General features: G+C 49.6%; 1 protein-coding gene across 6 annotated transcripts in view; it reads right to left on the bottom strand.

The window, feature by feature from the left end:
• CHCHD6 (coiled-coil-helix-coiled-coil-helix domain containing 6) overlaps positions 1-25,110 on the bottom strand; it is a 242,208-nt gene that overhangs the window by 48,278 nt on the left and 168,820 nt on the right. For all 6 annotated transcript variants that reach the window (XM_017869911.1, XM_017869912.1, XM_017869913.1 and 3 more), the window contains exon 6: positions 1,539-1,609. In XM_017869911.1, the coding sequence (XP_017725400.1) occupies positions 1,539-1,609 (71 nt within the window). The remainder of the gene's footprint in view (positions 1-1,538; positions 1,610-25,110) is intronic.

Below are 25,110 nucleotides of genomic sequence, written 5' to 3'. Positions count from 1 at the left end.
ATCCAGCTAATTTTTGTATTTTTAGGAGAGATGGGGTTTCACCATGGTGGCCAGGCTGATCTCAAACTCTTGACCTCAGGGGATCTGTCCACCTCGGCCTCCCAAAGTGCTGGGATTACAGGTGTAAGGCCACCACGTCTAGCAAAATTTCAAGATAATTATTTTCTCTTCCCCAAACACATTCTTAAATGGCTCTGCCACAATATATAGTATCCCCATGAGCTTTAGGTGTTTAGTGTTCAAGAAGAAAACCCCTACACTAAGCCTGGGCAACATGGTGAAACCCCATCTCTACAAAAAATACAAAAATTAGCTGGGCGTGGCACACACCTGTGGTCTCAGCTACTCGGGAGGCTGAGGTGGGAGGATCACCTGATCCCAGGAAGTCAAGGCTGCATTGTGCCATGATTGCACCACTACACTCCAGCCTGCACCACAGAGTGAGACCCTGTCTCAAAAAAGATCCCAAAATTAGCCTACATTGTTGCCTGTCCTATTCTGTGCCTTTGGATCTATATTGACTGTTCGTCTGTCCCCACTGTCCTTCTCGCTCCTCACAGTTCTCTGCACAGCTGTTTTTACAAGTATCATGCAAACCTGTCTCTGACACTTCTTTCTCACGAGGCTAGACTCACTGCTCACAATTCTGTGCCCTGAGGGCTGCCGGGTGAATTGCCCCAATTCACTCTTGGGAGGAAGCAGCCTTCCCAGGGAGTGGATGGAGTTGGTGGCAGCCCCTTGGCTAATTTATGAAGGTCTCTCAGGTCCATAGAGACCAACTTCACACAGAGAACCCATAAGACCCAATTCCTTCCAGCAAGGATCACTTTCTGACCTTCCAGGGAACTGTACTATTGACTGAGTAGAGCCACATTGGTACTGGGCACACTGTGAGCACCTCCCTGCTCCTGAGTCCTCAATGGACAGTACAGGAGCACCACAGACAGGGGACAGAATGCTGGCACTTAGGACTGTGTGATCTGAGCAAGCCAGCAGCTCTCTGGGCCTCAGATCCTCTGGGCATGAAGTGTGGGCCACCCCGAGCAAGAGTGCGCACAGGGTACACTGGGATTACCAGTGCACTGGGATTACAGTACCTGGTACTGTACCAGTACCAGGCACAGGAAGCACTGAGAGGGGACACCTTCCCCTGAAAACCCCTCCACAGTCAGAGGGGAGAGAAGCCAGCAGAACCCCTGCCCCAACTCCTTCTGGGGCCTGACGGCCAGTTCCTCAGCTAGCCAGAAAAGGAAAGGAGCCCCTGCTCACCAGACACTGGGCCCTGAAAATAACTCTGCAAGTCTACCCCAGCCCCACTCCAATTTGCCAAGGAGCTAGATAAGAACTGAGTGCTAATTTGGCCAATTACAGATGACCAATGGCTACCTCAGATCCAGGTGAGGGAGCTGAGGAACAGATGGTTGTGTGTATTATTAGGGAAACTTGAAATTAGGCAGGTGGTGGCAGGTTTCAAGCTACATGTGGGAATTTTTACAAATGTGGGCCAAGTTTACAAAGAATAATAAACATATTCTTACTTTATTGTGCTCTCCATCTTCGAAGCTGCCTCATGGAATTGCTGTGAAGACAGTTTATACATCTCAGCACTCTACAAGGAGAAAAACAGAACTGGTTACCAAAGACTGAAATCTCCCTCTGCTCCCTCATGGGATGCAACCACATTAGAAGTTGACAGATGCTAATTGCTTGACCGGCATCAAAGCCGACTGGTGATTAATCCACAGCTTGGGTTCCAGCTCCACCACGCATGGCCGCTGCTACAGAATCCTAGAGTAGCAATGGCTGCAAGTGCGTTACGAGATCCTCTAGCTCAGGGGTTAGCAAACCACGATTCACGAGCAAAATCCGGCCTGCCACCTGTTTTTGTGAATAAGGTTTTACGGGCACACAGCCACGCTCATTTGTTCACGTATTATCTGTGGCTGCTTCTGTGCTACAGCTATGACAGAGACTACATGGCCTACAAAGCTTAAAATACTTACTACCTTTAAAGAAAAAAATTGCTCAGTCTTGATCTGGTCCAACCCCTATTTTACAGGTAGACTTCCCTTCCCAGAGAGGTGAAATGACTTGTCCAAAGTCACAGAGCAACGGGGCAGTGTCAGGACTACAACCCAGGTGTCTGGATTCCCAGTCTAGGACACAGTCTGCTGCCTACCCTGACCACCCTACTCATCGGAACAGCAACCACCCGTCCAGATTGTTGAGGGGAGCATCCACAGGCACACACTTAATTTGTCCTGAGATCACCCATTACGTGTGCACCTACAGACCCAGGTTTGTGGAGGGAAGGCCCAGGTCTGGGGGCAAAACACAGCTGGGTCTAAGCCCTGGTGCCACCACCGTGTGGCTCTGGGTAGGTTATGGAACTTTGCTGTGCCTCAGAGGCGAGCTGCTCCAGGCCACAAAGGCCCAGGCCCACATCTTCCTTTCTTGGTGAAGCTCCAGCACCTTCGCATGTTCTGAGGGGAGATGGACATTAACACGTATGCTAGCAGCCTCCCGCCGTGCTCCAGGTGGGAGTGTGGTGAAGCCCACATGTGGACATGTAGGCAGCAGGGAGAAGGCCAGCCTTGGGCTGACTCATGAGGAAGCAGTTTCAGAAACGAAACAACCTGAGGTGGGGCACGGCCCATGGTCAGACCTCCCCAGTGCGGATGAGGAAGGCGCAGCAGATGTCACGTGGAGTTGGCTTGAGGTCAGATCTTTTGCAGACACAACCACATCTACTCCTCAAAGCCTCACACAGGCACTTTGGGAGGCTGAAGTGGGTGGATCACCTGAGGTCAGGAGTTCAAGACCAGCCTGGCCAACATGGCAAAACCTCATCTCTACTAAAAATAAAAAATTAGCTGGGTGTGGTGGTGGGCGCCTGTAATCCCAGCTACTTGGGAGGCTGAGGCATGAGAATCGCTTGAACCTGGGAGGTGGAGGTTACAGTGAGCCGAGACAGCCACTGCACTTCAGCCTGGGCAACAAGAGTGAAACTCCAAAAAAAAAAAAAAAAAAAAAAAAGCTCATACAGGCAGCATGATTATCCCTGTTCTACAGATGGGCAAATGGGAGCTTCAGGCCTCAGGTACCTAATGCAGGCACAGATCAGTCAGTCCCTGAAACATGATTGTGTGGCAGTGAAGGAACTTTAGAGCTGCATTGCCTTGCACATTTGTAGGACTTCAGCTTGGCTCTCTCTGCCCACTAGGCACACAGCTAGCCTGGCTGAAGCTGGGCAGACAGGAAGTGAGAGGTGTGCAGGGGCAGAGCCACTCAGGGAAAGCACTTCCTGTGCACCATGGACCCCCTCAGCCTTCTGCAGGGAAGGTAACTGAGGCAGGGATGGACCCCCACCTCTAAGGCTATAGGGCATGGAAGGCAGGTCCAGATGGAAACCAGGCACCCCTCTAGTCTTACCCCAAGGATTCCCCTGCTGCATTGTGACCTCAGAGAAATGCTGACTGGGAGGCAAATGTGGAAGGTGAGCCCCTGGGGAAGAGCACTTGGCTCACGGGATGAGGAAGAAACACCAGGTGCTGGCATTCTGACCTGGGCTGGGCTAGGGGAGTCAGGGAGGCCTGGGGGCCACTTCTGGGCCTTTTACCCTCCAATGCCTGGTGAGCTTAGGCAAGTCACCTCATTGCTCCTTGCTTCTGAGCCAAGGAGATAATGGATGCCTCCCTCTATGGCTACCAGGAATGCCAGCTGGGAAATGCCAACCCTCCTGGCACACAGCAGGCACGAAGTAAATACAGGTTCTCCTCCCACCACAGCCAGCTGCTGCCAAAATGCCCAGCAAGGGGGCTCCAGTGTTCTCTCTAGAGCCCTCACATTCAAATGAGAGATTATGTCTTTGCCTCGACCAGTCTAGTATTCACCTCACCAGCACTGCCTGTCCTGGGCGAGGCGATAGGGACAGAGACATAACAACTTCGGGCCTCCCTCCCACTCCATGCAAACGCCCTTCCGCCACAGCCTGGGTGGGGATCGCTTAGCTCCGTCCGAAGTTCCCCTTCATGAGACCTCATCAGGAGACGGCATGGACCACAGACCCACATTTTGATTTGTGCTTTGGCATATGCTGGTGGTGTTCTTTGGGCAAGTCACTTCTCTTAACAGCAACACAGGGCATCACCCAGCCTGCAGTTAGCGGAGAGACAGTTTGGCACACAGCATCCACCTCAGCCCACCACAGCCACTGAATTTTCCAGAGCTAAAATATGCCTCATCCTAAGCCCCGCCCCCCACAATTCATCCTGGCCTACTTCCTTTCCCACAAAACAACCTCATGGCTCAGGCCTTCTCTTTGAGCCAAACCCCTCTTCCTATGGCTGTGCCCACAGGACTCCTGAGTGTCAGGTCACCGTCCTGCAGGCCCAGGCACCTGTTGCCGACCTTCTCAGAGAGCGAATCCTTGGCCCAGATGGGCTCGGCCCGCTGTGGGCTTCAGGAGACACTCAGAGACTATGCTCAAGATGCCATACTGCCAGAAATAGCCTGGCTCTGGTGAATTTGGATAGCGCTTAGGTTTGATTGCAAGCTCAGTTTGAACATGTGGTCAACTTGATTTGTCACAGGAAGTACCCACAGGCCAAGAAGTGGCGGTGATTACCCTGCTGCAGCTTCCTCTATTGTTCTTCAGAATGACTCAGAGAAATTCCCCATCCTGTCCTGTCCTGACCTGCCTACCCTCCTCATCTAATCTGCCTGAGCAGACCTACAGGGACGGATGTCCTCACAACCGCAGCTCCCTTGGCACTCGAAGATCTCCGGTTCACAACTTGGGAGTACTGAGCCGGCTTCCTGTGTTCACAAAGCTGCTCATCCATCAGGCCTTTCCAAGGCTGCTGGAATGGACCCAGACTCCCTCTTCTGGGGAGGCAGGGCACTCTGTGGACTCCTCAACCAATCACCAGGTCAGGGCATCTAGAAGGACTGGACACTACCAACGTGCATACTGAGAACCCGCCAAGTGCCAGAGGGTTCTGAGACAAGTGTGGCTTGCTCCCTGGCCTCGTGGAGCTCTGAGATGGTGGCATCATAATTACAATGGGGCACTCAGCCAGTTATCCCAGGTGCTGTGGGGCACCTGAAAGGACAGCCTGGCAGAAATCATGGGTCAGACTGATTTCCTGGGAGCCAATACCTAACTGAGGCTTAATCTTTTTTATTTACACTAAAGAATGTTTTTGAAAATACTTACATATGGTTTTAAAAAACAAAAGTAGAAAGCATGGAGGGTATGCAGTGAACAGTGAGCCTCTTGGCCAGTCTGGTCTCAGCCCTCAGTGTGTGTGAGCACACACATGTGCCCCACTTGTTCCTGACACTCACTGGACCGCAGCAGACACGATGTGCCATACTTCATCTTTCCACTGATCCTCAGAGACCTCACCCACTCTGGCTGACCAGCACTTAGTAGTAGGAATGAATACATTATAGTATCATCCCTTGAGTATCACTCAAGCAGCTACCCATCCTTGTACAGAGGTCGTTTCTAGTCTTCTACTATTATAAACAAAGCTAAGAGGAACATCTTGGCATCTAGAACTTTGTGCCTAAGTATATCTGTAGGGAACATTGTAGAAGTCAAATTCTTGGGTCAAAGGCTATATCCATTTTAATGAATTTTAAAGGATGAGCAGAAATGAGCCAAATGAGAGGGAGGTCTCCTGAACATAGGCAGTAGTGCGAGGAGCCTGGGGCTGCCACAGGGCTGTGTACGGGGCAAGAGACGCCACTGCTGCTGCAGAGGCACAGGGCAATGGCCAGAAGGGGACGTGGAGGACACCAGCTGCAGGCTCAAAAGCTTGGACTGCACCTCATGGGCAATGAGGGTGAAGAAGCCTTTCTTTTTTCAGTGATGGAGGGGCAGGGAAGATTTTTTTTTTTTTTTTCTTGAGGCAGGGCCTCACTCCTGGCTGGAGTGCCATGGTTGATCATAGCCCACTGTAACCTCGACCTCTGGGCACAAGCTATCTCTCCACCTCAGAGCCACCCCAGTAGCTGGGACCACAGGCATGCACCATCCTGCCCAGCTAATTTTTGTATTTTTTATAGAGAGGGGGTTTCGCCATGTTGGCCAGGCTGGTCTCAAACTCCTGGGCTCAAGTGATCTGCCTGCCTTGGCCTCCCAAAGTTTTGGGATTATAGGCGTGACCTACTGTGCCCAGCTGATCTGTGTTTTTAAAAGAACATTCTGGCAGCTGTGTGGACGATGGTGTCCAGCTCTCCCTAGCTAGGCCGTCAGTTCTAGAGAGCTCCTGGAACCCTGCAGCACAGTGCCTGGGAAGGCAGCGTGACTGTGCCTGTAAAGGAGCCCTGCTGCCCACTGAGAGACATTGGGAAACTTCTCTGAAGTGCACTCTACCGAATTCTCACACATTAATTAGCACCCAGTGACCAGGGACTATTATTTCTGGGTGGTTTTCTTTCCCGTCGGACTCTTTCATTTCCCAAATTTGCAGTCTTTTCCTCTGCCCTGTAAACAGCTGCCCCTCCTCCTCCTCCAGCTGCCCCACATGCACATCTGAAAGCAGGAGGCCTGACCTCCATTAATTAAATATGCCATTAAAAATTAAATAACGTGAGTAAGAAGGGGTGAGTGTTATCTCCATGGGTTTCCAAAGTCACAGTGTTTCTTCAATTACTTCCCGAGCAGTTTTCATATTTCATACTGTCTGATTTCTCCAAGGACCTGGATCTGTGAGATCAAAAGCAAGGGTGAGGGTGAGGGAAGCATGGTGAGGAGGCCAGGGAGGAGAAGATGACAAAATATATCTGAGCAGAAGAGATCACCTGGCAGCCCCTGCCCCAAAGCCAGAATCCAGGTGCGGGGCGGGAGGGAGGAGGACATGGGGCCGAGGTCTGAGGGGAACCCCCATAACTGTAGAGCAGCATGGGACCAGTGCATTAAGGTGTGTGTAATCACAGATGTGAAGACAACAGAGTCTAATCTGTGGAGGTTGGGGAGAGCAACTTTTGAACCGGAGCCCTGAAAGACACCCCCCACCCACCTCCCGAGTTAAGAGCAGTCATTCACAGCCTATGGCGTGCACAGGCTACGCTGGGCGCCATAGGAGAGAAAGAGCCTAAAAGGGTCACAACACTTGAGGATTTACGGCTAATAGCAAAGAAAGAACCAAGGTCTCAGGAGCAATCCAAGAACACAGCAGCAGCACAGGGCAGCAGCAACGTGTGCACACCATGGTCAGACTGCCTGTGCAGGGTCAGGACCCACCTCTTCCGGGTGTGTAACCACAGGCAAGGGTTAAGACCTCTGGGTGTTTCTTCAACTTCTTATCTGTAAAATGACAACAATGACAGAACTTCCTTTCTGCAGTTTTGTGGGAATCGAATGAAAATGCATATAAAATGCTTAGAACAGTGCCAGGCACAAAGTAAATATTCAATACATGTTTTAATAACTAAACCTCTCCTACTCAAATGCATAAAAACCAAATATATAATATATATTTGGAAGAGAGATCTGAGAGTATCAGAAGAGTGAAGTCTCCTTGGGGATGTAAACTCCACACAGATAGGGACTTTAGCTTGTTTTGTTCACTAACCTATCCCCAGAGCCTATAACAGTGCCTGGCAGACAGCAGGCCCTGAATATAAAGTTGAGTAAATGGACATAGGGGTCAGAACCACCACAGAAAATCCTAGAAGATGATCCCACTTGAGAATATCCAAAAAGATGATCAGGACCTAGTCATTTATAGAGTTAATCAAGAAAGTTTGCTGATTCCCACTATTCCCACTTTGTGCCAGGAGGCCCTGCTCTAGGGGAGCTGATAGGCTGGGGTGGAAGCCAGCTGAGGGTAGCACAGAATCCGACCAAAGCACAGAGGAGGCTGAGGGTGGGGCCAAGATGGCTGGGAGGAAGTGAGAATCAGGAACCTGGAACCTTTCCCACAAAGTGAGAACATTTCTCCAAATGCTTTGGGAGAATGCAGGAGCCAACAGTCACTGACTGTGCTCTGCTCCCGCTAGCAATGTATTCAAAACTTCAATCAAACAGGGATATGTCCACTCACAAGGTTCGAAAGCCCTCCTCAGGCCAGGCACTGAAGCAGAGACTTTCCAACAGGTCAACTCCTGGCAAGCTAAAAGCAGTATTTCATGGTAAGAAATACCACCCCTTTGACAGATGAAGAAACCAAGGTTCAGCAAGGCAAAGGGTCCTACTCTGGGTGTCAAAACTTCAAGCAAAACAACAGGATCCGAGGACAGGCCTGGTGGCTTTCCACACAGCGTCAAGCCTTCTATTCTACCAAGCTGTCTCTTGGGAAGAAAAATAACAAACCAAAGGCCATGCAGATGCCAGCACATGGTTCCATGTAGAAAAATGTGCAGCCTAGGATCCTGCTGCCCAGAGCAGGGGAGAGATTCCCAGCAAAATTAGTGCAGGTGGGAAAAGGGCCAAGGGTTGACAATGCAAGTAAATCCCAGAAATCTGAGAGGAACAGATTGAAGACAGGAGAGCCCTATGCCAAGATGCTGTCAACATGGCCAAACGCTGGTCATCTGGTGAGATTTGGAACTTAACAGCCTAATTATCCAAAGCTTCTCAAAATTCACAGGAACGTTACATTTTAAGGGAAGTGAAGAAAATAAACATATTCAGGATTCGGAGAAAGAGTTTCTGATGTGAAAATAGTAAAAACCACAAGTAAGTGAGAAATGAACACAAATCTTTTTAAAAAGGTCCAAATAATCAATATAAAAAATTAAAAGCTCAGGACATGCAGTCAGCTATCCATCCAATGAATGAATGAATGAGAATTTTAATTTTGTTAAGTGGCTGCACATCTGGTACTTGGCAAACTTATGAGGCTAGTCGGCGATGCCCTACTGTGCTGTCATCTGGAGAGGGAGACCCCTCTTTCCTGACTTGCTCTTCACTTACCCAAAACAAGCGTGCACAGACCCTGAAGAGATTCAGAGATCTGCCTTGACTGGAGTCAATGCAAAGTCAGCTCAACTGAACCTTCCATGTTACTTGTAATTCCTGAGACCCTAGGTTGGCATCTTTGCCCATTCCCCTTCTTAGCTATCTCAACTCTACCCATTACCTCTGAATTCCCATCGTCAGATGACTTCGTTTCCACCCAAGAGACAATAGCAGCTGCCGCTGGGCATACATACCCCCAGCACTTTCCACCAGGGCCAGGCATGCCTCTGCCCATACCCATAGCCCCTACACCCTCAGAAGAGATGCCCACCAGCCATCTGGGTTCTTTGTTCCAGCATCTACTGTGACATGGATGATGGCTCCCCCTTCCCTGAATGTGCTTCTTCATTGGTCCAGGGAGAAAAATGTCTACCTAGCTTTCAGGAGTGCTGAGGATCCAGTGAATAATAAATGCAAACAGACTGAGCACAGCAGGAACCAAGAGAGGTGAAGCCCTTGCCTTCACAGAGCCAACACTCTGGATATGGAGGGAAAAAAACCAAAACCACAGCAGGCTAAATAAAGTGAAAAGGAGCAACAAGGTAGGGGTATTGTTTTAAATGATTGGCTAGGGAAGGCTTCTCCCTCCCGCACCCCCGGCTGACACTGGGCAGAAGTCTGAATGATGTGAACAAGAGAAGTAAGTCAAGACTGGGAAAAGTCTGGGATGAGACTACGCCCAGTGTAAAGTAGCAAGATGAGCGCAGTCGGAAGGTGTTGGAGGGCGTGAGGCACAGATGCAGGGAGGGCCAGTAGGGTTGGGCCTCAAGCCACAGAGCCCGTTCCAGAGTCGGTAGGGAGCCACTGGGCTTAATCAGGGAAAAGACCCCATCTGATGTCCATTCTGGAAGGACTGCTGGCTGCCATGTAATGGTGTTGACTGGGAAGAAAGAGTGGAAGCGGCCGTCACCCTGGAAGCCCGGAGGCGGCTGCAGTGGCCCAGAGAGACGGGTGGGTCATTAGCTGAGGAAGTGTGGAACACCATCTCCACTAGTGGCAGTTCAGAATGAGACAACACCACAGGCTTGGACCTGCTAAGTTTGAAATGTAGAGGAGACAATGGGTAGGGAAGTCAAGACAGCAGCTGGAGTGGGAGTGAGGTGCTGAGGACAGGCTGGAGTCTAAGATGCAGATCTGATGGTGTCTGTACAGCGTCTACTCAGGAAGGCTTGGCCCTCGTCAGAACTGTGCTCCATCAATGATCTGATCCCACTCGTATTTCCTCTTTCCCTCTGCCAGTCATTCTCCTTCCAGAACTCTCCTGTTACATGCCCTCGTCTCTTGGTTCTCACATCATGTCCCTGATTCCTGCAGTTCTTGAAGTACTGAATACCACTAGCTATCCAGCTCCTGGAGGGCTACCTGTCATTCACCACTGCTTCCTATTCCATGGGTCCCTATCTCAGGCTGCAACCAAATTCAGAGAACCCTGTCTCCTTGCTTGTCACCAGACTCCTTCCCTTTCTGTTCCCTGTCACTGCTTTCATTCAGTCTTTATCATCTTATGAGTGGACAAACACAAGGATGCATCTCACACACCCCCCATCCTGGCCACCCTGCTGCTCCATCCCCTGACTGCGGCTATAGGGACAACCCTCCTCTACAGCTCTCAGCTGAGAACTTGCATGGTTCCCCTTGCCTGCAGCATGACATCCAAGATGCCCCCTGTGAGGTTGGGCCCTCTCTGGTAAATAATCTTGGCACTGTCCCCATAGGGGACCGCACTTCTCCTGCAACGCCTTGCTGTTTCCAAGCCTCCATGATGTTCTAGATGTTCTTTCCTCTGCTAATTCTTCCCTGTCTATCCGAGAAACTCCTGTTCATGCTTTGAGACCGAACAACCAGGTCATCTCTGCTGAACAATGTCATTCTTCTCCCAGGCAAAACTAACCATTTCCTTCCCAGTGTGCTGTACCAAGACACTTTTCAGCGGCATTTCCCACTGCAATCATCTGCTGACATGCCTGTCTCCCTGGCTTAGACTGGGACCTGAATGGGCTCAGAGTCAGTTTTTTACCTTGATGGCTTAATGCTTGGCCAACCATGGGTCTGACAGATGCCTGCTTAAAATATGAATGAAGGCGCTGTTTCTTGGCTCATTCTGGATGTGACACATTCCAGACTGCTCTGCCCTCATCACCTCTAGCTTAAGGTAGTGAAGTCCACTGCTCCCGCCTCCGGCCTAGCCTCCTGGAGGCAGCAGAGGCAGTCCTAAAAGCCATGCCTCAACACCTCACTTCCTAGCTCAAGCCCCTTCCCTCCTCCACCAGGGCACCCTACCCTTCCCCTTCTAGGCACCTCGTTCTAGGACATCTATTCCATGTCCTATTTCTTAATGCAGCTGGTTGGCTGCCATCTAAATCTTGCTACAGTGTGAACTGCTAATTAGAGTGTTCGTGAGAGTGGCTTTAGGTGAGACCCTCCCAGAAGTACTGGCATTCGTGAGAAGGAAGAGAAAAGATCCCTCTATGTCACTCTCTCTCTGTTGGTGCCATGATGCGGAGTCCAAGGCTTACAGCCGAGTGTTCTAGACCATGCCTCTTCTGGGTCTGTGGCTGAATCTATCATTTCAGTCATTACTGCGGTGTGCATATGCTGCTGCTGCATGTAGTTGTGTGTATATATGTATGTATACACTCACACACACACACAGACTTTGCAAAGAGTAAAGCTACAGATAAGCATAAAGCTGTGTTAATTAGCAATAGCCGCACAGGCTTTTTAACAAGGTGATTCACACTGAATACTAAACAGCAGCCATCAGCCTTTGGGGGAGTGCTGAGTGTCATCCCAGAGATATTTCTCACTGCAAGTGGCCAAGACAAGTGTCTGGGTGGGAATGACCCACCTCTTTGGTGGACTTTGGCAGGAGAGCCCCAGAGGAGACACATACAAAGGGCTTTAGCCTATAGTTTCCTGGAAAGGGCACGCACAGGAATTTTTGAAGACTACAGGGCTAACCAAATCTACCCAGTGATTTGTAAGAGGAGGGACTAACCAGGGGTGAGAGGCAGCTCTGTGACACTGTCCCCGTAGAAGACAGTATGAGGGAAGGGTTTGTGTTTTGGTATATAAGATAACAGAAAAAGTGTTCAGAGGAATGGGATTATTCAAGAAAAACTTCATGGAAGAAATGCCTGATCAACAGTTAAAGGCACAAGATCAAAGTCCCATTTAAAGCGATGTGCAAAAACAAATTTTTAAAATTATGCTATAGTATGTGAAAGGTAAGGTATGTCTCATCCTACCTAGACCCAGGGCCTGCAGATGAGGATGGGATCCGCTGGAGCCAACCTGAGGCCAGGGAGAGGGTTTTAAAGTAGAAAGGAAGGTAGAGAGCTTCAAACGGCTGCAAAGTACAAAACAGCATTTAACCCAGAAAGACAGAAGCCATGTGAGGGCAGACAAGGAGGGAATGCCACAGTGTGCTTGGAGTAAACAGGATTGACAAGGAAATCTACTGCCATAATCACTCCACTGGCAGGGTATGGGAGGAGGCAGGGCCGTCCAGCTGGGTGGCACCACTATCTGCACAAAGGCTAGGCAGCCAGCCACGCCTTGGTGCTGCTGGATGGTTGGTTTTTACATTTGGAAAAACATATTCGACTAAATGAATATCTAAAGAGTTTGAAAACAAAATGCATAGCACAACAGACATATTTTTAAAAATTAAGGGACACGAATTTTAATTCTGATTCTGCTACTTACTAGTGATCTGACCCCTGAATAAGATTGTACAGGGTCTTGATGGTTGTGGATTGCTATGATTCTCTGCAACAGAGTAGAAGAGTAAAAAAATCCAAGGACAACCCAAAATCTGGGAAATCCAAGGTTGGGAGGGAATTCCAGGGTTAAGGGACATTATGCCCTAAGGATCCAGTGCAGCTGCTCAGACTGAAGGCGGGGGTGGTTCTCTGCATCAGATCTACAGACACTGTGCATTTGGGCCAAGCAGGCATTAACAGATGCTTCTGCTCTTTGTGCTGATCCTAGAGTTCCGCTTTCAGGTAGCGTGCGGAGGGAAGGCTGGACAAGGCACTGCACTCAGCGTTTCTCAGTGTTGGAGATGCTCAGCCCTCCTGACAGTGGCCAGCCAACTCCTGAGAGCAGGCCCCAGTCCCCCTCAGAATACCCCGAGGAGATGGCCTTGCCCCCAGGCAGGCAGCTACAAGCATGCCTCCTGACCTCCCTTCGCAGGAAACTCACCACCGACTCCTGACTTAATTTCTGCCTGCTCAGTCTTTAGCAGTATGGCAGTATACAGCCTTGCTACTCAAAAGATGTCTTCCGTGCCAGCAGCACCAACATGGCCAGGAAGCCTGTTGCAAATGCAGAATCTCTCAGACCCTTCTCCACACCTGCTCTTTACAAGCCTGCAGGTGGCCCACGTGTATGAGCTCTGAGGAGCATTGGGTGTGCAGAAGGGAGGCCTCTAGGGGTCTTGGTTCCAAGCACTACAGTGATTTTTTTTTTTTTTTTTAATGATACAGTCTTGCTCTGTCGCCCAGGCTGGAGTGCAGTGGCATGATCTCAGCTCACTGCAACCTCTGCCTCCTGGGTTCACGCCATTCTCCTGCCTCAGCCTCCTGAGTAGCTGGGACTACAGGCACCTGCCACCATGCCCAGCTACTTTTTTTGTATTTTTAGTAGAGACGGGGTTTCACCATGTTAGCCAGGATGGTCTCAATCTCCTGACCTCGTGATCCACCCACCTCAGCCTCCCAAAGTGCTGGGATTACAGGCTTGAGCCACCGCACCCAGCCTACACTGATTTTTTAAAAATATGAATGTCCTTGGTTGGATCTTGCTCTCCTCTTCCTAAGAGTCCTTCTATCCTTCATGTATCTGCAGTTCCCACTGGGCTCTGGAAGACAGCCATGCTGTGGCCCTCGACTCTAGGCCAGTGGTCCCCAGCCCTGGCTGTGCACTGGCAATACCTGAGCCACTGTTACACGTTCTGCCTGAGCCCACCCCATACCACAGAGACCCTGATTACTGGTCTAGGGTGGGCCTTAGGCATCAGTATATTACAGAAGCTCTCCTAAGATATTCTAATGTGCAGCTCATGTTGAGAATCATTGTTGTAAGGTCAGGGAATCTGGAATTTAAACTGGAGACCTGAGTTTAAATCCTGGATTCTCCACTCACTAGTTTTATGCCTTAGGATGAATTACTTAACCTGCATGTTCCTGTTTCCTCATCTAACAAATGAGGGCAGTAGGAGTAGCTATCCAGTAGATCTGTTCCTTCCCTCAGAGGAATACTAAAGGATTAGACAATGCAGGGGTAAAGCTGAGTACAATGCCAGGCAGTGCAACAAGCACTCAGTAAGTGACAGTAGCTACTGGCACCACTTTCACACGTGTGGTCACAAAGGAGAACCGTGACCCTCTAGTTATCATGACGCTGTTGAGTCTTCTCTTACTGGCACCACCCTTCCTCACATGGCATAATTTCAAATGTTCCCCAAATCCTGCTTGCACTCTTTGAAAAGAGCCTCAACTGATCTATGTTCCAGAATGAAATATAAATCTAAGATGTAGTCTGAGCAGGACTTTATCATATGTATTATACTTTTAGAGACAGTCTTAGACCGTATTTGGATGGTTCCATTGGAGTCAATTCCTCTTGGTGGCCTCTTTAGCATCCATTCCTTTTCTCCCTCTCTGATAGCTCCCACTTCCCGTGGGGAATCCATGTACTTCTAGGGAAGTGGACTACAGCCCCCAGATCCACAGGTGGCAGGATGCGACTGAGGTCAGGCCAACTAGTGCATTCCAGTGCCCTGGCCACAGGACTGATGAGTAACTAAGGTGGTCCAGTCAGGATGAGTGAAACTTAGGACGACTGCCAGGAAATTCTGAGACACAGACAGCGTCTCCTGTCAGAGGAGGGCAAAACTAAGAGTCAGAGAAACGAGCAGTTTATGGGTGAAGCCAACCATGTAGGCTATACCACCCTGGGTCTCCTGTTACATGTTTCTTAGCCAGTAAGTTAGTCAGAGTTGGCCTTTTCCTTCTCGAAGCTGACGTATGCATCACCACTTGCCCCTATGAAGCTGTTTCAGCACCTGCTCTGTGCCAAGTGCTGTGCTGGTGATACAGTTCGGATCTCTGTCCCTGCCAAATATCACGTCAACATCTCCCCAGTGTTGGAGGTGGGGCCTGGGGGGCTGTTTGCATCATGAAGGTGGATCCCCCATGAATGGCTTAGTGCCATCCCCTTGGTGATGAGTGAGGTCAGGCAAGATCCAGTTTTTTAAAAGTGTGTCGCACCTGGCCAGGCGTCATGGCTCACACCTGCAATCCCAGCACTCTGGGAGGCTGAGATGGGCGGATCACCTGGTTTGGGTGTTCAAGACCAGCCTGACCAACATGGAGAAACCCCATCTCTGCTAAAAATACAAAATTAGCCAGGCGTGGTGGCACATGCCTATAATCCCAGCTACTCGGGAGGCTGAGGCAGGAGAATCACTTGAACCTGGGAGGCGGAGTTTACAGTGAGCTGAGATCGTACCATTGCACTTCAGCCTGGGCAACAAGAGTGAAACTCTGTCTAAAAAAAAAGTGTGTCACATCTCCCTTCCTTCTCTCTTGCTCCTGCTCCAGCCATGTGAGACACCTACTCCCCATTCGCCTTCTGCCATGATTGGAAGTTTCCTGAGGTATTCCCAGAAACAGGTGCTAGCACTGTGCTTCCTGTACAGCTGGCAGAACCGTGAGCCAATTAAACCTCTTTTCTTTATTAATTGCCCAGCCTCAGGTATTTCTTTACAGCAATGCAAGAATGGCCTAACGCGGAAAGTTGAGTGACTTACAAACAGTGTCTCCTTTGATTCTCACAACACTGGAAAGGTAGGTGTCACTCCATTTGACAGGCGATATACGCCAGGCTCAGAAAAGTCAACTGACCTGCCCAGGACATAAAGGTAGGAAGTAAAAAGGCTAGGGTTAAGATCTGGTCTCCAACTCCATATCACACTGAGCTTAATGTCAAGGAAAACTCCCAAGGTCTTTTCCGTTCACGTTGCTACACACTACATGTACAGTGAGCTTTCTGGGATATAGCAAAAGAGCCCAATACTTTTTCCTGTCAAATTTCAACACAAAAAAATTAAAAAACATATAATTTAACAAATCAGATCTGGTGAGATTGTGGGAGACTGACTTATCACTGTGACAATCAGGACACTGCTGGTTTTAAGTAACAGACAACTAGAATCAAAGTGGTCTGATCAGCTCAAGGGAATTATTGGCTCTCACAACTTTAACATCCAGTGGTGCTGTACAAATCAAGTGGCTAGATGAGATCACCACAAATTTGGTGATTTCCATCTCCTGGCTCTGCCTTCTTCAGGTCAGGTTCATGCTAAGCGTGGTTTTCCTCTCGGTTGCACTGCTGAGGGCTGCAGCAGGAGGACAAAGTGTCCCTTTCCAATGCGCTATGGAAGGGCACCCTCAAGACCAGGAAAGGTGTATGGATGAAAGAAAAAAGAGCTGTGCTCTCTGAAGCCCAAGGGATTATTTCTCCCAGGTCCCCAAACTTCTCTTCTGTCTTCTGGGTGGGCTGTGTCATCTAAAGTAACCACGATAGACAGGAGGATGGTGTATGTACATCAACATCAGTGACTTGGAGAACACATTAGAATTAGCATTGGGTTCATCTCACTCAGAAACGCATGGGCTATATGAATAGAAAAGGAAGGTTTTCAAACGAAAATCCAGATACTGACACCGAAGAAAGGAAAATGGATTCCAGGCAGCCCGATACTGCAAATGTCTTTGATGGTCATTCAACACATTTACTACCCATCCAAGCTTTGGAAAAGTTTGCAAATTTGATGAGTAGGTTTCTTCATCTTTATCTAAATCATAATCAAAACAATGACCAGGATAGGAATAAGGAAAACTCTGTGGGTTAACGTTGATGTGTTTCTTAGCATTTTTCCAATATGGTAATTAAACCTATCACACAACCTGGGCATCTCAACATTTAGCCACCTGGCCCAGAACAATGTCATCAGATCCCACCAAACACTGCACAGAAAGGCAGTTACAGTAAGCTTGAGCTACATAGTCTACTCTTTTAGACATCACCGAAGAAAACAATGTTAGCCCGAGACCCTCAGAGTCAGTGGTGGCACCCAGAGCCTCACAACTGCCTGTGGCAACCAAATGCCCCACAGGCCCTCAACACATGTACATTTGATGTACTTACTACTTCCCATCTTACTAATTTCCTCCTTTTAATATTTACTGAGGTGAAGTTCACGTAACATAAATTTAACCATTTTAAAGTGAATATTTCAGTGGCATTTAATAAATTCACAGCCAGGCATGGTGGGTCATGTGCATAATCCCAGCACTTTGGGAGGCTGAGGAGGGCAGATCATCTGAGGTCAGGAGTTTGAGACCAGCCTGGCCAACATGGCGAAACCCCATCTCTACTAAAAATACAAAAACTGGCTGGGCGTGGTGATGAGTGCCTATAATCCCAGCTACTTGGGAGGCTGAGACTGGAGAATCACTTGAACCTGGGAGGCAGATGTTGCAGTGAGCTGAGATTGCACCATTGCACTCCAGCCTCAGCAATAAGAGCAAAAATCCATCTCAAAAAAATTAAAAAGTAAATTAATTAATTAATTCACCACCAATGCCTCTATCCACTTCCAACATATCATTCCATACAAAACCCCTTATCTCCCTGTTTTCCTTTCCAGTCCCCATGTCTCCTCTGTGCCCCAGCTGGCCAGATGCGTGTCCAGCGCCGTGCCTGGCACAACTCAGGTGCTCAGTAAATAAGTAACCGTGTCTATTCCTGGTGACTTCCCAGCTGGGAAATAAAGGGAAGCCCAGAGGGGCAAGCAAATAGCAAAACAAAACAATTCCCAAGTTTTAATGTTCAGCTTTATTGGGGAAGAGCAGGCGGACCTCATTCCCAGCCTGACTTTGGAAGGACAGTTCAGGGGGTGCGAGTTGGGCTGGCGGCAGGGTGCTGATCTTGCACTGGGTCCTGTGGACCTGAAGGGCCCCACCCACAGCTGCCCGAGCCTGTGAAAACTCTAACAGAGAAGGAGGCCACTGCCTATCAGCAGAGCACAGTATTCGCGAGACAGGTTTTGCGGGGCCTCTCCATGCACCAGGGTGGTCCTCATGGCGACGCTGAGGGAGTTTCCATGATCCCCACTTCACAGGCAGAGGCCAAGAATGAAAGACTCATCTAGGGCCACAATCCCACTTGGTAGAAAACCCAGGACTGTCCACATGCAGAGGGCTCCTATGCTGGGGTGTACATGCCCATAAGGTGCCAGGCAGCTGGAGGGAAGGGACAGGGAAGGGAAGAGCATTCCAGGCAGAGCAAATGGGGAGCCAAAGGGCCTAGGGGGACAAACTGAAAAACGGTCAGAATGGCTAGAGGCTCAAAGTGCCACTGCAAGTGATCTCATTAAATCCTATCAGCCAGAGAAGGCTGGGAACATCATCTCCTTTTTATAGCTGAGAAAACAGGTTCAGAGAGATGAAGAATGTTGTTCAAGGTCACAGAACCAGTGAGTAGTGGAGGAAAAATTTAAACCCAGGTCTGTCTGACTCCCAAAACCACGAACTGCCTACACTTTCTGCATCAGACAATGGGGAATTTAAAAAAGTCCTTCAGTAAAAAGCTAGTAAGAAACAGGCACAGGATAAAATCAGATGAAAAAGCAGGTTTGCTCTGTTAATAATGTCCTAGTTAAAAGAGTAACACCCTGTCTCCAGCACATTAACCCACAGCATCACCACTATATTAATCCAAAAGAAGAAAAATCTTTCAGAGTCGTTATCTATTGATACCACGGCATGCTTGTGAAGAGAACCTTGTCCATGGTCATAGTACTCAGAGATACAAAGAGGATTAATGGTTCCTGAAATGCAGCCAGTCTCGATGAATAGAGATGCTAGCCCTGCTGCAGCAGCAGCGTCTGTGGGACCCTGGGGAGTATGCGCCAGCTGGGGGACCCTGTCAGCGCAGCTCTCTCTCCCCGAACAGCACAGGCTGCACATCAGGACCCCACACTGATGCTCTGCCCCTCATCCCTTCCTTTCAGCTCCCATCTGACTCTCCACACCTCGTCCATGTTGGGGAGTCTATGCTGATGCACTCTGGCAGGTTAAGGTCCTCACTGGTAACCTGGACTACAGCAGTAGGAGGTGTTCCTTCAAACTGAAAGGATGGGACAGGGAAAATGCAGAAAAGTGAGGTCCTGGGAAAGAAGTCTCAGGAGGTGAGGGTCCATCTCCACCACTCACCGTTTCCCTCTCTAGCCCTCATGTCTCCTTTGTGTTCCAGATGGCTGAACTGGAGCATCATGCATGAGTCCACATACCCTTCGAGGGTCTGCTAGCCCACTCCTGCCACTCCAGAGGTTGACATCTAAGGAAACATGTCTCATATGAGAGGCCCCTGAACTCCTCACTTCAGTTGATCTGATCACAGGGCAGCAGATCCACAGCCGGGATGATCAGGTATGAGAAGAGAAGCTGGGCCAAGCAGATTTCCTTTGGGAATAGACAAAGAAGTGAGTGGTCAGTTGGCAATGGAGGTAAGGCAAGAGAAAGTCACCGGGGGCATTGGGGCTGAGGTCGACCAAAGATGAAAGTAACTCTGAGAGACCAGAAAAAGCAGATGGGTTATGTGGAGACCGAGCAGCAGGGAGCAAATACAGCTAAGCACAGAGAGGGCAGAGACCTGGCCAGGAGCCGTCCAGGGCCCTGCCACCTCCTGGTTCTGGGCTAGGTACATCTTTAAGATAAAGTTCATTTTATTGAGAAGACTACCCCAATCTAAAGTACTTTTTGACAAAGTCCCAAAGAGCAGAGGAGAGAGAACATATGCCCTCCAGGGTGTAGGGGTTAAAGCTTGAAGTTGCCCAAGGCAAGGGAAGATAAAATTGCTTTGAAATTGCTTGTTTTATCTTGAAAAGTAACTTGACTTTTCCATGCTATTTCATAATATCAATGTTTGCTTTAATATAAAAATAGCATCTTTCCCCTCAAAGCTTCATGTAAAACTGACGTTCCAGGAAGATGTGCCCTTCCTAGGCTGTGGTTTCACATCTTCCACCCTGGCAAATGAATAGGCAACCCTGGGGGTCACAGAGACCCCGGGGTGGGACTTGGTGAGCCAGAACATCTCTCAGAGCCCTCCCAGCTCTCACTGGCACACCGTGAGCCAGAGGCTTGGCAGTGAATAAACACCCTGTCCTTCGGTGTGGCAGAGGCAAGAGGTCTCATCTCTGATCCATCTTCTGTATGGCAAGCAGGCAGCCACACAGAGCAGCTGCCCTAAGGCCTTTTAGAAGGCTTTCGCTCATGCCTATTCCTACCAACCTAAGTCACATGGCAGGATGCCAGAAGGAACTGGAAGGGGTGGGGGATGGGGTCAGCAAATACAGCAAAGGAACAAGTTTGGGGCCAGCAGGAGTCACACCCTCCTGCAACCAGCTCTGTTTCCATGCCTAAAAAGAACTACAAAGGGACACATACAAAATCCAGCGATTTCTAGGAAAACGCTTGTTCTCCAAATAATGGGTGTTTGGTTCTGTTGCTTAAGACAGAGGGCCTTTCACTGGAACTTGAACACAAATTTCTACTGGCCCAAATGACATTTCCACCCAAGTATCTTGTGAACTCAACTTCAGTGTGTGCAGAGGGCTATTATTTCCTCTCTCTAGTCCCCCCTCTTTTCTCCTGCTGCAAATAGCCTAGAATGATGGACACAGATGCTGCTGCTGATGAAATGCAGCCAACCAGTAATGGTCATTCCTATCTGTCACCCCAGCACCCAGCCCCTCATGAAGCTCTTCCTTCTAAATAGCTCTCAGAGGAATACTTTCCTTCCGCTAACTCACTGTGCCCTCCGGCAAGTCACCTCACCATTCCAGGTTCTAGCAAAATGAGGCAATTAGATCACACTGATTTGAAGGTTCCTTTCAGCTTGAAGAATCTATGATTTTAGCTATGCAACCATTAGCAAGAATGAGAAAGGTTTATTATGATTTTAGCTATGCAACCATTAGCAAGAATGAGAAAGGTTTATATATACAACAGAGAAAGAACTGCAAGACATATTATTAAGGTGAAAAAAGCAAGCTACAGAACAATATCATGTGATTTCATTTGGGTAAAGTATATGCTTGAATATGCATTACAAATTTCTGAAAGGATACATAAGAAAGTGTTAATAGTGGCTACTCTCTGGTGAGTGGGATAAGGGGTTGGCAGGAAAAAGGTGTTCAATCTTGCATTGACTGAAATGTTTTACCATGTACACATGTGGCTCTTTAAATTACATGAAGAGGTGAATGGAAAGCACATTTTGTTGCACGTGTCTTTGCAGTGCCTCCAGATATCTCCTGCTGTCGCACACACTGGAAGGACAACTGCAGTGCTGCTCCCGCCGCAGCTGTATGGCCCAGTCTGTGATCCCTCCAGACCTCCTTTATGTGCCCAACACCACCCCTTCACCAGCCTCCTGCTCCGTCTGCTGAGAGCTCACACTCAGTCTGCCTCCCACCGCCATGGGCGTGTGCTGACGCTGGCTGGATGGCCTGTTGGGTATCCTGCGCGGTGCTGAGGGTTGAGCACACACCGAGGAAGAAATGGGCCCTGTCCCTGAGGAGCACCTAGTCTGGAACAGAACTCCTCTCCCCTACTGCTTCCTGTCTTCCAAATGCCGCTCCCATCCATCCTGTTCCGTGCACAACAGCATCCTGCATTCCATGCCCCTTTCTCCATATGTTTAATGTCTGTCCTTTGTCTTGGAAAGGCCTGAGTTCTTCATGAGCCTCAAGTGGCCCCTTAGAACAGAGAACCTGCTTCACAAAGACCCTTGTGCGCCTTTAGGAGACCCCTGGGCTCCTGGCAAACACTGAGGAAGGACCAGCCCCCAAGGGGCAGCACGTCACTTTTTTGGGCCTTCACTGGGCAGTGCCAGGTTGTGTCTAAGAAAAACACATGGCCTCAAGGAAGGGGAGGGGGGGACATTGGGTGTGCCATGGGGCATCTCAGGAAAAGGGTTTGAAGTGTTACCATGACACAGCTGCCTCCCAACTAGAGGAAGGACAATCACAAAGGTGAGGAAAACACAAAAACCTAACCGGGTAACAGCCAAGCACAGCCTCCTAAACGCACCTGGTTCTTCTGGGTGGAGCCCTGGAGGTGCGTCTGCAGCCCTCTCAGCAGCACACCGCCCGCCTAGGGCAGGGCCATCTCGAAGCCCAGCTGCCTCCTACTCTGCCCGTCACCATCCCTTCTGGGGTTAGGGGCACCAGCACATCTAATGCACATCCCCCAGGAGTTGGCTGCTTCTCCCACAGCTTTCAGGCACCTGTTTTTGGGTGGCCTCTCTTCCAGGCCTAGGAGCAGGGTTGCACAGGACACCCAGGACAGTCAATGCATCTGTACTCTGCTGAAGGGGTCTGGCCCAACCAAGCCATGCTTTAACTATCTCCCCTTAGCGGGGTTCAGTGTTTCTCCCCAGGTAGAGCCCTGCTGGCTATGGGGGTTCCTTTCATAGGCAAATTTCCCTATAGACTGAACCCCTGAATCTGGAGCCTCGTTATCATTGCACTGTCATTTTATCTTTTGTAATAAAGGACTAGGACTCATTGGATTAATGGCTTTTATCACAATTCCTGAGCAAGAAATGGAAACTATTAGCCATGCTCAATGTCTGTCTTGACCTCATTCAAGGAGGCCAGAGCACTGGTGGCAAGGTCGCCAATTCCCACAGGGCTAGACAAAGCAGAGAATATGAATGAGTCACTCAGGGCTATAAGACACCTCAATGACAGAGAGTGGAGAGAAAAAACCTGCTATCCTCAGGAATCCAAATAATTATATACTGTTCTATTCAAAGCCTAGAGATCACTCAATTAAAAATAAATCAGCGGGCTGGGCGTGGTGGCTCATGCCTGTAATCCCAGCACTTTGGGAGGCCAGCCGAGACGGCAGATCACTTGAGGCCAGGAGTTCGAAACCAGCCTGGCAAAACCCCATCTCTACTGAAAATAAATTACTGTGCATAATAGTGGGTCCCTGTAATCCCAGCTACTTGGGAGGCTGAGGCAAGAGAATCATTTGAACCCAGGTGGCAGAGCTTGCAGTGAGCTGAGATTGCGCCACTGCACTCCAGCCTGGGAGACAGAGCAAGACTGTCTCAAAAAAAAAAAAAAAAAAAAAAATCAGCTGAAGAGACTTTCAGGAAATAAGAGCTATTTGAGAAAAGGAAATCACGCCCAGTCAGCACCATTTTCACCTGAGACAGACACAATGGCAGGCAGAAGTGCCAGGCAAGGCATGGGTGTGCTGTGTTACAGCAGAGGAGCTGCATTTGTTTTTAGGCCTCGAATCTAAGAGGAACAGAGTATGCCAGTTCCTCAGGAGTTTCTAAACTCATATCTCATATGGAAATGAGAGTAAGGGAATACAGTCTAGAGAAGGGGGGCTTTATGCAGAGAAGGAAAGGGGCACAAATGCCATCTTCAGGGTCTTGAAAGCTGGATGTGGACTAGGGATGGACCTGTGTGCCCCTGGAGGTCAGAAGCAAAACCATGTAGCAGGAATTTCAGGGGTGCCCAACGCTGAAGCAGCTCTAAGTCTCAGGGCTGTAGGCAAAGAAAGGAACTACACTGTGAAGTTGTGAGCACCCTATGGCAGGAAAGACCAAGGTGAGGAGCCATTTATTGGGGATGCTGTGGAAGAATGTTCTGGATAGAGTCGGGGGCTGGGCTGGATGACGTGCATGGATTAGAAACCCAGCTGGGTTACAATGTTTTCCATGGCTGTTGTTTGAGGTTTTGCAGTCTCTTTAAGTCATAGCGCCTTAACTGAAGAACAACCAGCTCTCATATGAGGCCTGTACAAGCATGGGACTCAGTGTTGCAGCTGAGCCCGCCCAGGCTGGCGCTGAAAGGGCCATAATGACATCTTCCAGAGGAGGAGCTGCAGTAGGCACAAAGGATCCCCCCGGTGTCTTGCTCAGAGCTGAGGCTTTGGGTCCCCATGAGAAAAACCATGCAACACGTAGGCTGCGAGACACTGTTGCTGGCACCTGCCTGGACCAAGGCCCCTGCGATGTCTGCCACAGGCTGCACAGGATGCTTCTCCTGGACACTCCAGCTCAGTGACAAGCACAGGTGCTTCCCAAAAGCCGGTGGCTTAGATTTCATTACCCCAGAACACGGGGCCACCATCGCAGCTCTGGAACACAGCTAGTTCCAACTCACATGCCACCTGCCACCAGCCTTTCTTCTCTCTCCCCACACCCAGTGGTTCAAGCCAGGAGCCTAAGGCTGCCCTTGATCTAGCTCTGTCTTACTTAACCCCTCAAGCCCATCAGTAAGGTGTCATTACCCCAAACACATTTCAAGCCCAAGCACTTCTCACAACCCCACTCCCTCAACCCTGGTTCCAGCTGCCCCGTTTCACACGGGATGGCTGAACAGCCACCTCCTAATGGATCTTCTAGGTTCCAGACTCACCCTACTGGCTTACCCTCCTCAAGGCAGCTGCAGCCATCTTCCCAAAGTGCAAAGTCACATCTGCTTCTCATCCCTGTGGGATGACCATGGAACTCCCTCCTGGCCCCTACAGAGGCCTATCTAATAGGGCCCTCCTGCCCCTCACTGGTCTCACCGCTGCCGCCCCTCTCCCGCTAGACACCTGGTGCACCGGCCATTCCCCTGCCCTGTAAACCTGCAGATGCATTTCCACCTCAAAGCCCTGCCGTCAGCTCTGCCTTCTGCTCAAGGATCTTCCTAGAGCTTGGATCCAGATCTACCCCTTGATCACTTCCATTACTGCCACCTCCACATTCAGGTCTCAAGTGTCACTTGCTTAGGAAGGCTCCATAGGACCAGCTAACGCAACCCCCAGGCCTTTCCGACACAGTATACTTGGGCTGCAGCACCCCACCGGCACCTGACACGTCTCCACAGCATGCTGGTCTACCGGCTGTTTCCCTACTAGGGTATGTCCTGGGGAAGAAACAATGTCTTGTTTATTGCTGACTCCCCAGCACCGACGGCGGTGCCTGGCATATAGTAGCTGCTAAAAAATTCACCCCATCCCAATCTGCCCCCTGGCCAAATTGCAATC

The sequence above is a fragment of the Rhinopithecus bieti genome, unplaced genomic scaffold (assembly GCF_001698545.2).
Source record: "Rhinopithecus bieti isolate Rb0 unplaced genomic scaffold, ASM169854v2 scaffold_5333, whole genome shotgun sequence".
Taxonomy (NCBI): domain Eukaryota; kingdom Metazoa; phylum Chordata; class Mammalia; order Primates; family Cercopithecidae; genus Rhinopithecus; species Rhinopithecus bieti.
This window is presented reverse-complemented; position numbering and strand designations above follow the sequence as displayed.